A 19,110-nucleotide genomic window follows, 5' to 3' on the forward strand; every position below is an offset into this window, starting at 1 on the left:
CTTAACCTCGATTTTCATTTTTAGTGTTATAGTATTCATATTATTTTATTACAAAAACTTAACATTTTATATTATAATATAACTATGTTATGCAACGTCATTCATGTCATTAATTATAGTATAAAATCGCGAACCTAAATAGTTTTCGATAATTATTATTATCGATACAATTTACAATCACAACTGGTATGTCACTAGTTACACGTGCCACACCATAGAAGAAAAGGGATGCGTAATCAGGTGCATACGAAAGAAAGAGATGCAAATATAATCGACGCGCTTTGTCAATTGACCAGTACCAGCGTAAAAAGAACTCCGATAAAATATTGTTCGTAATAATATTTAAATTATACGCAAACAAACTATTTAAATATGAAAAGTAATCCCGTCCTTCTGCAAACTTGAGGTTTTACTCGTTTTACCACACCATTTAATACTACAAGGAGCCATTGTTTCTTTTTTTTAAAGGTTTTTTTCGGACGTGTTAACAGATCACGGAACTGGCCGAAACTGATAGTTCATGTATGTTACATAATAAAGTTGATTTATTTCAATAAATATATTTTCACTTTACCTCATGTTGCACATAGGAAAAAGGAAAATTACGATTATTGTAGGACTACGGATGCATACCAGTTTTTTTGTAGGACATTGTTTTATTCGGATAAAAAACACACTAATGTATCACGTGATACTTTTGTCCTACAGTTACTAATAAAAAAAATGGTCCTGTGGTATGGACAACTTAGGAGTCTAGGACTAGAAAAACGTTCCACGTAATGTGTAGGACAATGTGGGCGTTAAATTATATAATTATTAACTAACCAACAAAAAAAAAATCAGCTGGTTAGTAATAATTTTTCATGACCTCGTAAATAGTACATGTTGCAAAAATGGGACCTCGTTGATCAAACCTAGCATTTTGTAGGACAAATATTTTTTCGGCTAATTTAGATTATTATTATAAGAATTATAAATAAAAAAACCAGTTAGTAATGAATTTTTGATAACCACTAAATCAACAAATTATGTTCTCATTACCCCTGTTAGCTACCACTTACGAAATTTTTGTACTAGCTAATGTTGGGCGTCTCGTCAAAATGAAGCTACTGACGAAAATTTAGCTTGTTAGTAATCACTTACGAAAAAGGGCGAGGGATCCCGGTCTATTTATTGTACTTGGCGTATGTAAATGATATGGAACATGTCATCAACCACTGTTCTATCTATCAATATGCTGATGACACCTGTCTAATAGCCTCAGACAAAAATATTAATACTGCAGCTCAACAGTTACAGGAAGATTTTACGCGTATCCTAATGTGGTCGCACGATGCGGGTCTTGTCATAAATGTTAAGAAAACAAAAATAGTACATGTACACTCGAGTCATTTGAAAAACTTTAATAATTTTAAAATCACGGCACACAATCACGTATGTCTTCACAAAGGTACATATTATAACCCGGACTGCTCGTGTGAATGTGTGGACCAAGTGCCTTATTATACTTACTTAGGACTGATTGTTGATAACAGATTTAATTGGAACCATCATATAGACTATCTGTGTGATAAACTTAGGGCCATACTCTCAAAATTATATATCATCAGAAATAAAGTACCATACAAAATTCTTCTCGGTATCTATAGATCATTGGCAGAATCAATAATACAATACGGTATCACAAGTTATGGACGTACATTTAATACTTACATTGATAGAATCACAAATTTACAACTAAGACTAATAAAAAAAATTGTACCTATTAATATTAAAAACAAGTTTAAAGATAAACCTCTCGAACTATTTAGCTATTGTAATGTACTGCCAATAAGACAAATGTTTCAAAAGATTTTTCTCATAGAACAATTTCATAACATAAACTTTCAAAATCCCATTTCGCATCAGTTTGCTACCAGACAAATAACTAATAATAAATTAATTATTCCTAAAGTACACAATCTTTATGGGAAGCGTACGGCTAATTTCTTATTACCCACTATACTTAATTCTATGCCACAAAAAGTCAAGAAGGATGTTAATATTAAAAACTACAAAATAATATACAAAAGATATTTTCTCGAATCAATTAAAACAATAAAATAAACATAAAAAACAACATTGTAATGAACACCCTGTATTTGTATGTCATGAATAGATAAGGAACCGGTTTATGTAGTCACATCTTTTGTCTTCCTTGCGAATAACAAACGGTGTTTATGCGACTGTGAGCGTTGCTACAAACCTCGTAAGGTTTCGCATCGCAAAATTGTTTTAAATAAATGTGAATTTTTGTTGTCTAATAAGTAAATAAATAAAATTAATTAAGGACGTAGTATCGCTAGCGGCTTGAACTTCCGAATAGATCTATTTGTAGAGATCTTCGGCATTTATTTCGACTCAATTAGACAAGAATTTATGTTAAACTGCTATTTAAGTAAATCCTGTACAAATACGGGTTACTTGTTTAAATAATCTCTCCTGAAAGGCATGCAGGCGAGACCTGCGGAATATTCTCAAACTTTTTATTACTACTCAAGTTTTATTAAGACGTTGAACTGCAGTTTAGTGATAAGTAAAAAGAAAATTTTAACTTCGTCGCATTAAGCAGCAAAAGATCTTTAATGTTAGTTCATAAAGTTAACTGTTGAATCGATGTCGTAAATTCTGTCGTGACGTCTACGACGATGAGTAGAGTATCTAGATAATAAATAATTATTTTCTTTATAATTTAAAAGTTTAAGTAATAGTACTCTTATATTGAGTAAGCGCGGCATACCTATAGAAGTTTGAATTCAAGCTCTGATCGGACGCCATAGTTTCTGGTATTTTCAGTATCGCAAAAATTTGATTATGAAATTTCTTAAGAAAACTTTCGCAGGTCTAAGTCTCATTTTAATAAATTTCAGTAAATCATTTAGTTGGAAACCTTTTAATTTTAGGCCTCGTCATGAAAAACAGTGATTAGTGCTCGTGTCCCAAATGTTTGAATTATAGTTGAAAAGGATCATTGTTAACATAATGACTCGAGCCGACACTGTTCTGAAGACACGTCATACGAGTAACTTCGACATGAATTTATTAACAGTGCTCATTGTTCGCTCACTCTACAAATAAATATTTAACAAATTAAGTTTGTTGGCTACATAGTCTATGGTTCGTTTATATAATACTCCGCGCTATATTTGTGTACTAATTCTAAATTGATGAATACTCTGTAAGTAATCATGAACGATGCGGTTATGTTCGAAGCGTACATGGACCATATTCGGTGGTAACTCGGGAGCAGTGAAGTGTACTGTCTAGTGTACGGCGATGTCGCTGGACGCGTTGGGCGCGCACGTGTCGGGCGGGAACGCGTCGGGCGCGCACGCGGCCGGCGGTAACGCGACGGCGCCGCTGTGGGAGGTGGCGCCCATGGTGCTGGACGTGTTCTACCGGCCCGACGTGCCGCTCATCGTGCTGTACGTGCTCGTGCTCACCGCCTCGCTGCTCGCCAACACGCTGCTCATCTTCATCGTCATCAAGTTTCAGTATATGCGCAGGTGAGTGCCATTACGATACTGAAACGTATACTGATATATTGATATTATTATATTAAGGTTCACTGTACTTGTCGATAAGTAGTATATTAATAAATAATAGTTATAATGAATACGTATAGTAAAAAACACACTTTAATAAGATAAAGTCATGAAATTATTGTATTGTCACCGATCCTTGATAAATGTACTAAGTTTGAATTAATAATTTCCGCGTTAAGTGGTTCAAAATCGAGTCTAAAGAAGTTGATTCAATACAATTCAAGAAGCTATTAAAATTGTTTATTTGATTGTGAATTTTAATGGTTGTTGAGACAGAAAAACATGTTTGAGTATACTAACTCAAACATGACAACCTACATCTAGTGTGTTAAAGTTAACACTACTCCCTTTAGTACTAGACACTATGAAATAAAAAAAAAACCGTATTTAAATTCATCGTACTTTGGGAACTACCACTGAACAGACAAAATAAAAGGTTGTATAAAACAAAGGATATTTTAAAACGACCGCCCGATTACATTACCGATGTGCAGGTGAGCAAACATATGGACAGAAAGCAACTTGATTTGCTCTGCGAAGTTTTTACTTTTTACAACAGAATTTGCACATTAGGTATTATTGACTAGATTTCCGCCCGCGGCTTCGCCCGCGTTTTCAAAGGAAAACCCGCATAGTTCCCGTTCCCGTGGGATTTCCGGGATAAAACCTACCCTATGTGTTAATCCAAGTTACCTTCTATATGTGTGCTAAATTTCATTGTAATCGGTTCAGTAGTTTTTACGTGAAAGAGTAACAAACATCCATACATCCATACAAACTTTCGCCTTTATAATATTAATAGGATAATAGGAGGAATAGGACTAATAGGAGACGTCAGATGTTCTAAAACTTTTTAAATTGCAGATTAGATTAAACGTTTTCTTTTATTCGATAAAAGTTTTTTGGTAATGGAAAACTTTAAGGTGAAAGAAAACGTTTGAAGGATTTAAAGCGCGGTTTACATATTATAATTATTTTACCTGACGTTTGGAGCACCCTGCAGTGATCTTGACCACTGGCAATTGGACTGTATGATCAATTAATCGAGTTTGGAATTCGCTGAAAAGTTTGCAATTTATAAACTCACGTAACTCGCGTAAATAAAACAAAACAGATACACAACGGATACTTGTGAAGGTCAAGTTTACTAAAAAAAGTTCATCTTTAGTTTTACAAAATGAAGTTTCGTTGAATTGAAACAAAGTCTACAGTGAGAACATAGGCAGGCCCGTCTTTAATTATAAAATCCTTCAATAGATGTTCAAAGAAGTTCAAATACGTTAAACTAGTTTGAGCGCCAGACATTTAAAATATACAATTAATTTTCAAAGGCTGAATGACCGTTAATTTTGTTTGTTAACAATGTCTAATGAAGTCGCGAACTGCGAAACTCATTAAAGGCAGCTGAATAACGTCCCACCGTTTCACAATTATTTATCGTCACAGTCGAAGTCGCGATCGGATTGCGATTCGTCAACGTGATTAACTCGAACACGGCAGTCACTTAGCGCAGCTTCTGTGATGCCAATTACCGCCCCAACAATAATGCCTACTTACCGGAATACAGCATTTTCTTCACTTAACCTTCATCTAAAAATATAATTATAAAAAAACTGAACTTCTAACAAGAAAAGAAAATCCAACATTTAGTTTTCGTCAATAACGATACAATGGACTCCTTTCCTCTTCCTTCATTGTATCGATTTTTTGTTTCATTTATGGTCATTAAATAGTAGATAAACATTTACTCAGACCTAGGAAATAACAAAGTAAAATTTTATTTTTACCAAAAAAAATCAATGTATGTATAAAATAAAAGATAAATAGAAATAATTGAAAATTAAAATGTAAAAATAACCAGGCGCTTAATTTATTGTATTTAAAATGCTGTATCATACCAACACTCCTCCTACTCTATAGACAGACTCATGTTCCAATATTAGAATTACTTAATGAATGATCTAAGATTAGAATACGTAATCATCACTATCACTTCACTACATAGTATAAAACAAAGTCGCTTTCCCTGTCCCTATGTCCCTATGTCCCTTTGTACGCTTAAATCTTTGAAACTACGCAACGGATTTTGATGCGGTTTTTTTAATAGATAGAGTGATTCAAGAGGAAGGTTTATACGTATAATAACATACATTAAATAGTGGAGAAGTACTGTTATTTTTGAGGTTTCTAATGTGAGGTCGTAAAAAATTACATTTTTTCCGCTTACATTGCAAACGCAGGCTGAACCCTAGGAGTTTTATCAAAATAATGTACTGAGTATTATACACATTGAAAAGGTCGACAGAAAAGTCCGGAATGGTATATGTCTATCTCTTATGGATAACCCACAATAACTTTTTTTTGTCATTTACTTTTTACGACAAATAATGGCTAATTTTCGATGCGATTTTAACCAATACAGCATTAATCCTTAACCAATTAAATACCTTGAATACATTGTTCATTTAATATAGATCTATATGGCCTTTTACACCGTATGATTTAAGTGAATATTTTCGAAGATATTACAGATTTAAAAATTGCGGGACGTAGCGTTTGCGGCGGTACCGTCCGGCCGCGGCCCGGCTATCTATTTTATACCCGTGCGAAGCCGGAGCGGGCCGCTATGTTTTTATATACTATTAGCACAGTATTGCCATATTTCCTAAATATTGTAATACTGTGCTATTAGTATCAGCATTGCACCCGTGCGAAGCCGGGGCGGGTCGCTAGTATCTAATAAATACCCATGTTTCTAGTATCTTAATGTTTTTGTGTGAATTTATTATATTGTAGCAGAAAGATTTAGTATGCTTATGATATGAAAAAATGTCTGGCAAATTGTGTTTATTATTTTAAATTTAAAGTCCGCGACGAATATAATTTTATCGATATCACAGAGATACAAATATCTTACGTTACAATTAAACTATATTTTATAGCATTTTTTGAACAGTGCCATATTTGTGTTTAAAGATAGAATTAAAAAGAATATTAATTCACATTTTGGCTAAAATAGACACATCACAATTCACAAAGGCTAATAGATACCTACACTGAAAATGTGACATTTATTCTTTCTACTTACGACCACTTTGGTACCGTAAACGTGCTTTACTTTACCGGTATCGGTTTGAAAAGCAGTGTCACTGCAAAAACTCACATTTTTGTTCCACTTCTATTGGATTATTTCAAAGATCCTACTAATCACGTAGATGTGGATCAATTCACTTGCATGATTGCGTCAACGTGGAGGTTGTTCCCTAATAACCGAAGTTGGCACGCGGCCATAGTTTCTTGATGCAAGCGCAGTTAGCGGATTGGTTCTGTACACAATTACGGTGCAATGAAAAGCAATGCAGCTCCACTCGCGAGTCGCGGCGAGGCTCTCGACTCATTTTTCGCTTGAATGGTTTAGGATTGCTTTGAATATTTATTCTACAACGGTTGAGAAAAGGTTTTATATATCTTAGTCTTAAAAAATTTATAGTATTCTAAAGTAAACATATGAATACAAATATTAACTTATGCTACTTTGAACTGATGCTGTAATTAAAATATACAAAAATGGCTACATTACTTGTAATTAGGAAATAATAACCGTTTATTACAATTTTTTATACTGTAGTTGAAAATAAAGTTAATAAACATATGTTTATTTATTTATTTATTTAACATATTTCTTACATGATATACCTATAATTTACATTAATGATTTACGTATAATGGATATAATTTAATAAATATGGAATGATCAAACACCATAAGTGAACAGTTTCTGGATAATAAATATAAATACTTAATAGTTTACTGTTACGTTAAAACATAATTTTTTCCAACATTCGAATATCATAATAATAATTATTATCGTTCAGTCTATCGTAAAATCAAATATGCCCAAAACGATTCGTCTTTGTGGCGGCTCACTTCATAATCATTATGCTAGAAAAGCTTTTGATATTATGTAAATATGTACTAGACAATGGATTATGGAATCAAAGTCATGTATAACACAAGTAGCACCCCGCATTATAGGTGACGTAGGTACACTTCTATGTTACGAGATTTATAATACAAAAAAAAATTATGTATAAGTGCAATATAGTGCGATATTTAGGTATAAAAATACATATATTATGTACTTGAAATGAACTATATAGGATGTCATCTGATATGTTTCGTCAAAAATAATAATGTTAAAAAAATTTCAAAGATGTAGATTAATTACGTAACTCTTTTTGTTATAATAATCTGATTAACTTGATAGGTTTTATGTTGATAGTTGCTACTATTTAACGGTATTCAAAAATATAACAAAGTTAATAAATATAGCCTAGTTAGTCTGGACAAGCCTTTCTGTCTGATGCTGTGGTGGGCTGTGGAGGGCACATTAGCATGCAAATTGTCCTGTCGCTGCAGAGTTCAGATGATGTGTCACTCTAATGTTATTGAGCGATGATGTCTGTACTTAATGATAATGTTATTAATAGAGTTCGTATTACAACTTACAAGCGTCTGGTAGACTCGTTTTGTGTACATTTGGTTTATTGCATTTGATAGTGTAGGCATATGAATTATGTGCTATATACCTAATAATAATTAATAATATGTTTTGCGAATTAACAATATTTTTGTAAGTAAATATTTTATTTTACATTGCAGTAATATGTAACAGTAAATAGATACATATTATAGTCACACCCCGGACACTCCATACAAAATTATCGTTTTGACAGTCACACCACAGTATTACTATATCTATACAGTACGGAAGCGAATGTACTTGTGCAGAGAAACGGAGGGGAACTGGCGGGGGGTCGGGCGACGCGGGCCGCGTAAGGCAAACACGCTTAGTTTGCCTTAAGCCGGGTATCCACTTAGGTTCGCCGTGGTTTGCGAACGCGCCCGCTCCGCAAACCAAACATAATGGATACGTCGTGATCGCGGAGCGCGACTGGAGCACGATCGGAGCACGGCGGAGCGCTCTGGAAGCGGTTTTTTGCGCGAACTCAAAGGGGAGCGCAGTTTGTTCGTGGACGCGAGCGTGTGTTTGTTAAGTTCGCGAACATGGAGTGGTCCGATGAAATGATGAATATATGCATTATTTCATTATTTCTTCTTCCCTAATTCATATTACCTTGCCAAAATTGAGGAGGTTGTTTGTATTCCATCACAATATAACGTATCAAAATATAAGCTGCACTTCCTACTAATTCTGGAGGCGGCATGTTTGCACCGACCGTCTGTCGGAGCGCGGAATTTAGCGCTCCGACAGGAGCACTGATGTTGCAGCCTAAGTGTGTACACTATACACGTTCGCGTTCGCGGAGCACACATTGTTCGCAATCCACGGTGAACCTAAGTGGATACCCGGCTTTACCTAGCGCGAAAGGACGACGCAGTCGTATTTTTTGTGTAATAATTTTATTATACATAGGTACTTACATATTCTATTATGGCGCGCACAAACTGTTCCGTTTACGGATGTAAATCTACATTGAAATTCCAGAAGGAAACAATATTTCAGAAAGATTGTATTAATTGTATCTGTTGAATTAAAATCAAAGCTATGTATATGTTGTCCTCATTATTTTCTAATCAGATTGTACATCCCAATGCGAATGCATTTCTTAGTTAAATGTTATAATATACAGTTAAGAATATCCAAAAATAAAGTGTCCACGTAAATAATATTTAGCAGTGCAATATTTATTACATAAATTATATATTATTTATGAACAAATAATTACATCAGATTTAATAATCGCAATTATTTTGGATGTACATATGAATAAATGATTTCATCATAATATTAATAATCACAATTGTTTTATTTCCCATTTGTTGCAACCCTAGCGTATTTTCGTGTGGCAGCGTAAGTACCTACGCTGGCGGCGGCATCGCGCGACATCAAAGGCGTTTCCTTACTGTAGGAATTAATATTGTAATACTGTGGTCACACTGTAGAGACTGCAAAATGTGTGTGTTAACGCTTTATGGTTGGCACATTTTTGACTTGCGTAAAAAAAATTCGCGTTTTTCTGATGAAATACATCCGTAAACAGCACAATATCTAACCATTTTCTACGAAAAACGATAATCACAAATCCAAAATAATAAAATTACTTTAAGTCAATTTGATTATCTAATGTTGTCAATCTTCGTTGCGTATCGTCCCTGTGGAAAAATGTGGACCATTTTTAGACTGATCGTGCGGGGTGAGGTAAGTGTTTAATTTTGGCGGGAGGCGGAGAGTGTCCGTTCTGTAGCGTTTAGCTACTATTATGTATTCTGTATAGTAACAAATTAAGTATATTCAGGCCTTGACATTTCAAATCAATTAGCATCAGAACTTTTCAACGTCATCAAACGTATCTATAATTTGGAAGAAAAACACAAACTTTAGTAATCAGGGGTATCTCCAAACAGAACAAATTTGTTTAAAGGTCGAGTGATCAGTTCTACTCGTAAGTCGTAGGTCCGGAACTGGACATTCCAAACCGAAGTTATGTAATTAAATTGATGCGTTAACCCGGAAATCCAATTACTTACATGCAATACAAAATTATGAGTGCAAAAATTTTAGTTGTAATTTGTCTCGATATTCACATAGTTATTTCTATTGAAAAAAATTGTAGTTACGGATTCGATTGTTTTTCAAATTAAGCCAAGTCAATATACCTTACCTATTCAAAATAAAACAAATCATAAATTCGTTAAAATGTTTATACGCAGTTCTAAAATAACCTATTAGGACTAGTAAAAAGTTTCATTTCCTATAAAATAAGTGATGGCGGCGTCGTAAATGTGGATGTATTTCATTTGTAGCGACTATAAAGTGTCCAATAAACGCGTGCTCAGATCCGATCACCAGACGGCAGACACCAACCAACAACCAGGCGGGGTTTTTTAAATCCATTGTGTGCTTCATGCTGTGCGGTGTACGGTCACAGTATATATTATAATAAATAGTACTACGGTACGGTGGCTATGTATTGCTAGCCGCACTATTTCGTCAACTATTTGCTAACTAATTCCTTTCATGAATTGATTAATAAATGCTTATGTGTTAATTGTTTTTAATGTATTTGTTTATCGTATTTAAACTTCTATCTAAGATAATAAGTAGTCTTTAATGACTTGTTCAATTAAGACACGTTTCACTTGTCTCTAAAGGAGCGAAAATGTATAACTAAACATGTAAAATAAGGGTTAATGACAACGTTACTGGAGCTGAAAATGAGGAGTATCACTGATAAGGACAAATTTCCTGACGAGGCGGCGACACCCGCCAAATTGCTGCGTCACTGCTCTGTGGCGCCGGAATCATCACTCCGATAGCTGGCTACAATCACACCTAACTGGCACACGCAATTCAATTTGTATTCAGCGACATTTAAAGCAATTAGAGCAAAGTAGAAAACATTGTATCGTTAGTAATTAATTTCACCAGTAAGGACGAGACCAAAAATGCAATTCGAGCAAATAAAAATAAAAAACAATAATTTACCTACTAAAAATTTAAGGAAGAAAGAGTACGGGAGTTTTGAGATTTCGTCTAAAAGGACAATGTAACATTTGAAATGCATTTTACGGCTGGGTAAATCCGAGTCATACTTTATGCTACAGCGTGACTCGACTACCAACCTGTCGCCTTATTGTCCCTCAGTACCTACTACAAATTTTATTTATATTATTATTTTGTCATGTTCATGCTAGCCATGTGCAAATGTGGTTCAGTATAAGAAACGAACAATGTGAAGATTCAAGCTTTATTAGGTACATTCAAATCTATCAGAATACAAGATTATTTTAAACAGATAATTTAAAAGTGCGTGCTCGTCGAAATTCTATACTTTAATAAACTATATTTCATGAAGTCTAACCATACGATACCCAATAGGTAAAAGTAATACAATTGAAGAAGATGGTCCTTAAAAAAATGTTGCAGAAAATTTATGAAATATTCCCTCATCTATTACACTGATTTCGTTACGTGGACTACAAAGAGAATAATAATAGAAATTGGATTTTAAAATGTTGGTATAAAGAATAAGGGTGCGCAGCGATAAATCATTTGGGCCTTCCAAAGTGATTTTAGCGAAATAATAAATTCTAAATGTATATTATTCTCAGTTATTCCGAAATAGTATTATTGTCCATTGGCTGGTTTGATTAATTTCACTGATTACAATTTTACATTAAGGCCAAAATCACTTAGGAATTGACCAGGCCTAAATGTTTTTCTATATCCTACAATCGATATTGACTCTATTGAGTAGAACAATTTTGTATGCGTTTAAAAAGCTCGAATATATTATTGGTGTAGATTCTACACTAATAATATAGGTATTTCTATAATGATAGGTTGTAGAATGATAGAGGATATAAACAGAATAATTTACAAAGAATGTAGAAGCGCCCTGCATTGAAGTTGTATGATATGCCTAACTTTTCTTGTTAAAACTCGAAGCATAAAGGATAGGATTAGTTTACATCTCGTCAAAAAGTCTATCGTGAAACCGACAAATGTAAGAAAGGGCAGGTAGACCGCTCTTTAACTGTAAGCAATATTACCAAACCATAAGTTTGCTTATGGAATTGTTCATTAATATATTCTACATACCATACAAAACACACGTTATCCTCTTCAAAATATTTTCGGATATTGGTAAATAAATCTTCAATACATTACTGGCACATCGAATTTAGGAATTTGCGAAATTTTCCGTTGTTTGTGACTTCCCATTTCCCATCGCCAACAATGTGGGTTCGAGAGTAGGCCACGTTCAAAGCTATATCATGTTTGTTAAATATATCGCACGATACTGTCTAGTACATTATTTTTTATTCGTTACAAGTAAATAATGTTATGATACTGATGTTTTTTTGGTATTTACTCTTTATTTGGTATTTTTGTTTTATATATTGTACTTATGTGTTAAATTGTAATTTAGAGGAATTTTTCAGGGGCTTGCTATTCTTTTTAAAATCTACTTTATAAGCTTAGGCAAATTAATTAACTAGCGGTACATCCACTAGATAATTCTATTAATTTTCTTAATAAAAACTCTCTTGGCATAGGAGTGAAGTAAACCCAATCATAAAATCCCTCGTTAAATAAAAAAAAATAGTTTCAGAACCTGAGGTAAAATCTAGAAGAAAGTTTATTAATCTTTTGACAGATTATTACCTCGCAATAGGCATGAGAAATAATAAAGATAACAGTTTCACATCAATGATTTTAATGAGCAATGTTCGTGTCTTAAGTTCCTTCTCGGTTACACGTGAGTCTTACAATGTATCTGGAAAAATACTGCAGTTTGTAGGAAACATATTGTAAAGGTGTATGCCATCTTATGATTTTAAAAACTCGCATGTAATGTGTAGGTATCTTTTCTTGGAGTTAAAGTAATTCAGATATCCAGGCAATTCAAGAATTATGCAAGTGCAGGATTACGGTTAGGCGATTACCGATAACCGATTACCGATGCGTTACACAAATACACACAATGAATAACGCGTCTGTTTGTTGAGAGAGAGCAGCCGGCTGCGTGAATTACACGTTTTGGCAATAACTTTGTTTATTCTGACGAAGAAGTGTTCGTATTTCGATTGTCTACATTCTGCGGCTTCAATGAAAACCAATTTATTGACACGATATCTATAAAAGAGATCCACAACAATGCCGTTATTTGGTGATTATGTTGATTATGATACATAAAAATAACATATTATGAAAATAAACATTCTTCTTTATGGGAGACGAGTTTTTATGTAGGTATTATGTTTCCGACGATCTTGCACTCGTAATTTTTATTGTATTTCATTTCTATTGTTTAATTTCGGGACTGTTTTGAATCTAAGTTATTTATATTTGTGTTTTAAATAAGTAGTATGTCTGTTTCGGACTCTTTCACAATAATAATAAGAAATATGTAAAGTTATTCACAACACCGCCGCGAGGCGAGATACTTGCCCCCCAAAAGAAATATGTAATAATAATTTGTCTATTTTTATAGAAGGTACAAAAATACACTTAATTAAACAAAAACCTATAAACGGGTATTTACCCGTTATAAGTATTATATAAAGCTTTTTGTTTGTATTTGTATTGAAAATATAAAATTATAATAAGAAGAAGAACCATTATCATGAATATAAAAGAGAATTTTATTTTTAAGGATAAATTACTATTACAATTGGTATTAAGTATCAAAGATGGATATTAAACTTTTATTTTGAAAGTTCGAGACTCATTACGATTGAGTAAATATTACTTTGATGGATTCCATCGGATCAAATAGTTTCACAGAGAGTCTACAGTCTACAGGTCATCGTGACTACAGCGCGGTATTTTTACATTTGCGACAATTGAACTTCTAAAAGGGATAACAAAGATGTACGAGCGTGTACCTAACTAATATTTTAATTTTTTTTGTTAAGTATTTAATAATTTGTAGAAAACGTTCACATTGACATGTGAATGCGGTATCATATAATATTTTGCATTCAGTATAGAATTAATTATTATTATTGGAACGAAATGGAAATGGTAATGAGTAATGACCAAAAGCCGATTCTATAAATACAATATGAATATGGAATTACATCGCGCGTTGCCTTTTATTTTTAATTACGTACAGAAAAGATAGTTAAATATTGAATTGCCATTTTGAATAATCTTACAGCTCGTGTTATATTATAATCGGGTACACGCAAATTTTTTCCATATAAGTGTATGTTCATAACTGCTAAGATGCGTTTTGACAAAAAAGAAAAAAAAACTGAAATACAAACGAAAAGCGCTTAACGCTTTCATGAAATTTTCATTGCAATATTTTTGGACGAGATTAAATATTACATATTTCTTACATATTTTTTCTTATTTGTTTCTTTGACACCAATTTGTATCCACTTGATTTCACAGATTATACTTAAGTATGCCTAATTGTTGTTAGATTGAGTGCTGATAGGATCACCTACAAGCGAGTTAGCGCTGTCGACTGTAAGCTGATTAAATTAATATTAAATCGTTTTGGGATAAGTCGGTGCTGAGAATCTTATCTATAATCCGAGAAATCGGGGCTGCTGTAAATACTGTGCCTAGAATTAGACATTCAATTTGAGAACTTGATAAAATTCCCTCGTGGACAATCTTTACTTTAATTTTAAAAGGTTTTCAAATCCTTGAAGTAAATTGTGTGAAGATCGAAGCTGAAGTTAAATATTATTTACGTTAATATTATTATATAGTCCATTATAATATTATATTGCTCTACGCAAATTTTTCATAGATTTAAAATAGTTTTCAGGTTTCATTTTCATTATATCAATCCATCAACACATTTACACATATCTGCCTATAGAGTGTATTACTATTATTATATAGAATACAATATTTATATTCGTATCTGCGAATAAACAAAACGAATGATATTAGTAGATTACTCGCAAACAAACGAGAGGGTAAATAAAAGCAAATCGATAAACAATTGAAAACCTTTTAAATGCTTCCGGGCGGCCCTCGGGCTCAGTGATCGGGCTGGATGTCCAGTCAAACAGTTCCGAGGAGCTTTATTTGGGATCATTCAGAGGACTAACGGGCTCTTGAATGTTCTTATCACTGCGGACTGCGGCGAAACAATCACTTTCACAATGCGACGGATATTACGGAATGATTTGGTATGATAGACTAGAGTAGATAATTTTTGAAACAAAAAAAAAATCGCAGTCGGATGAAACCTATTAGAGAAGGAGGGGAATATGATAAAAATGTAAGGAAAAATAAATTACGGTCAATCCGAGTTCGGGAAGCGGGAGGGGGGAGCTTTTAAGAGAAAAAAATGGTTTCCTCGATTTCCGACAAAACTACAAGTCCTATAGAAAAAAGTTCAATGGCAAAGTTGTAGGTAATTAAAAGTTCTACAACTTTTGTATTCACAATTTTTTCACATAACCTCATAATTTAGGTGAAAAATTCAAAAAACCAAGTTTTTGGTCTTTTATTTTTATCTACTTCAAAATTTATTTTTTTTCTACGAAATTTGGTGGAAACTTACTTTATTATGTCCCAAATACACTGTAATTTTTTTGTTTGAAAATATTTATTTTTTCGCCTTATTTTGAATTAATACCAAAAAAACAACCTAATTTTCAATCGAAAAGTCACCCGTCAAAATACCAGCTTTTTTCAAAAACTTGGGGTGCCTTTTATTCATTGAAATCTCTACTTTCATATGGTGTAAAAAATATAAACACCACCATAGTAAATGTTCTCAGGAAATGCATACAAACAGTGTGAAAATTAGCTTTTACTAAATCAGGCACACTTCTCGAACTACCTGAAATGTTTTTATCGACATCATTTTGCTTTTGAATATGCTGTAAAATATTAAACTTAGAACAGATAATTATTTTTCTTTTGAAATATTACCGAAAAGCCGATACAAGAGAAGATATAGAGTTCAAGAAGAGTGCCTGATTTAGTAAAAGCTCATTATTACACTGTTTGTATGCATTTCCTGAGAACATTTACTATAGTGGTGTTTATTTTTTTTTACACCATATGAAAGTAGAGATTTCAATGAATAAAAGGCACCCCAAGTTTTTGAAAAAAGCTGATATTTTGACGGGTGACTTTTCGATTGAAAATTAGGTTGTTTTTTTGGTATTAATTCAAAATAAGGCGAAAAAATAAATATTTTCAATCAAATAAATTACAGTATATTTGGGACATAATAAAGTAAGTTTCCACCATATTTCGTAGAAAAAAAATAAATTTTGAAGTAGATAAAAATAAAAGACCAAAAACTTGGTTTTTTGAATTTTTCACCTAAATTTTTAGGTTATGTGAAAAAATTGTGAATACAAAAGTTGTAGAACTTTTAATTACCTACAACTTTGCCATTGAACTTTTTTCTATAGGACTTGTAGTTTTGTCGGAAATCAGGAGAAACCATTTTTTTCTCCTAAAAGCTCCCCCCTCCCGCTTCCCGAACTCGGATTGACCGTAATTTATTTTTCCTTTTATTTTCATCATATTCCCCTCCTTTTCTAATGGGTTTCATCCGACTGCGATTTTTTTTATCTTTTCATTATTTTTAAAGGCTTCTACCCCAGTCTATGATAGGAAGTATATAAATATATTATGTAGCCTTTGATTGAATAGTTTATATAAATAAAACTTTCAAGTGATTGGTAGATAATCATTTAAACCGTTTTGAATGTAATACAGCTTGGTCTGTCCTAATGATAATCGTATTAAATTCAATAAAAAATATATAATCTGTTAAAATTTTATAAAACTTTTAAATTAAATTAATTTGTGTTTCATTTCACATTCATTTCACACTTTAAAGTATTTAAACTATGTGTGTGTTAAAATAAATGTACTTTTTATACCTGAAGATAAGATAATAGTAGATATAAACACGGAATTATATAGTTTTTTTCACAAAAACAAAAAATCTGGATTTAAAACACCAAATCTGTACGGGGGTGTTACCGCACCGCCCACGCCTGCCTCCGGGCTGCTATAGAGATTGCAAAATCTCCAACAAGACCAAGAAGCTAGTCATTTCATGAATAAGCTATTTATGCGTGTCTTTGCGTTTGACATTACGAGAGTATTTAAAGATGATAGGCATAATAATAAATCTTACTCCAAAAAGGGAGTCAATAAATGGTTAAATATATAACACGGATATATAATTAAAAAAAAAATAACGAGCGCTAAAATATTATGCGAATACGAGCATTGAACATATTAACATAAGTCTATTAGCTGACCTCGCTGGCAACGTAAAGGTTCACTGTAGTGAGATTAACTTAATGCAATAGAACGTTCACGGTTAAGCAGTTTCACAAGTTATTTCTGAGACTTAACTTTACGCTTACTTAGCGTGGAATTTAATTTAACTTAATTGAAAGCGTTATTCATAACCTGACTAATTGAGGGTAACTTTCGTCATGTTATGAGGTACTTATTGTAGCTTCCTGATACGTATTGTTATACATTATATTTTCTAAATTATTCCAAAATAACCTTAACTGTTAATCTTCTTTCTTATATATAAAAATGAATCGCAAAATGTGTTGGTAAGCGCATAACTCGAGAACGGCTGAACCGATTTCGATAATTCTTTTTTTATTATATTCCTTGAAGTACGAGGATGGTTTTTATGTAGAGAAAACGTAAACATATACCACGGGCGAAGCCGGGGCGGACCGCTAGTAAGTTCATAAAAATATCTATGAATTATGTAATGTACGGGACAAAAGTATTATTATTACATATAATTCAATTTTTTGTTTTTCTGTCAGAGTTTTCCGATTAATTTCCTAAACGGCTATTGGATGAGTTTGACGGACACGTTGAATAATGATAACGATAGAATTACCATAACATTATTGACATATTTTTTCTTCTTATTATCAATCGGATCATTTTTTCTTGTTTCTTATTGTTAGAAGTTTAATTATGTTGGTCCTTAAAATGTGGACTCTGAGATATGTTGCTAAATAAATACACTTGAGAAGGGTCTGAAACCGTAACATAGGTAACGTCATGACATATTAAACTTAATAGGTACTCGCCATTAATATTAATAAGACAAGGACTGGGATATATAATTGTGTGCGATTTTATGGGGAAGTCGAGTGTATATAATAATTCATACCTAGGTACAAGTATTTTAAACTGACTGATGGTCATGAAAGCAGAATTCAAGAAGTTTTAAACATTAAACTTCACTCTCTGTGCGCATAAGGATTTGTACGAAGTTTTAAGCCATCATCCAATGTAGTCGGTTGCAAGGTAAAGTGCAGCTTTTTTATTTTTCACAGACAACTATGTTATTAAAAAATCTGGAGGATCTTTTATTGTTCTAGCCTGCTGAGCCACAATTTATCTAGCTGCATGTACATGTACAGAATAAATATATATAAATATCCCTGGCATGGCCGCATAATATTTTTGAGGAAAATACCCAATTTTGAATTATTTAACGAGTAGCTTTACGAGGCAATAAATAGAGTAAAGCATCACCTTCATAAAATAACAGGAAATTATATCCGTGTCAAAACACGAACGAATGTGAAAGGACAAAAGCCTTTCGTTTGGAAACATGGAAAAGTTCAAAGAAGGCCTTTGTGAATGTCATTGGAAGTTTGCGAATGTTTGCTGTCGCCTGTCACCAAATGATTGGTCATTTTGTATTTTTACCCGCGATTTCGCTGTAAATGAATGTGAAACTTTTTTTTTTCTTGTCATGGCAAGAAGATAATTATATCTATTTGCCAGTGTCAAGTATGAATGTGAAACCTTATATCTATTCTTAATTGACAGCTTAATGCTTCTCCTTGAAAACTCTTTTCATTATCTCTTTAGTTACAAGCAACAAATGAGTTAGAACCCCATTTCCGTTTGATTCAAATGTTTCTATAATCCGTTTAAGGAAAACGAAACTGTTGAATATTTTGCCGTCTCCGTTTGCATAAGCAGTGCAAAACAAAATAAAAATCA

General features: G+C 32.9%; 1 protein-coding gene across 1 annotated transcript in view; it reads left to right on the plus strand.

Moving 5' to 3' along the window:
- The first annotated feature begins 3,233 nt into the window (after nucleotides 1-3,233).
- LOC149904300 (QRFP-like peptide receptor) overlaps nucleotides 3,234-19,110 on the plus strand; it is a 60,616-nt gene continuing 44,739 nt past the window's right edge. Inside the window, exon 1 of the mRNA XM_090107022.1 lies at nucleotides 3,234-3,545. Within this exon, the coding sequence (XP_089963148.1) occupies nucleotides 3,316-3,545 (230 nt within the window). The 5' untranslated portion in view covers nucleotides 3,234-3,315. The remainder of the gene's footprint in view (nucleotides 3,546-19,110) is intronic.

This window comes from Colias eurytheme, chromosome 11 (genome assembly GCF_061535395.1).
Source record: "Colias eurytheme isolate Ceu_HAF_F1 chromosome 11, ilColEury1 Martin Lab GWU primary, whole genome shotgun sequence".
In the NCBI taxonomy this organism is placed as follows: Eukaryota; Metazoa; Arthropoda; class Insecta; order Lepidoptera; family Pieridae; genus Colias; species Colias eurytheme.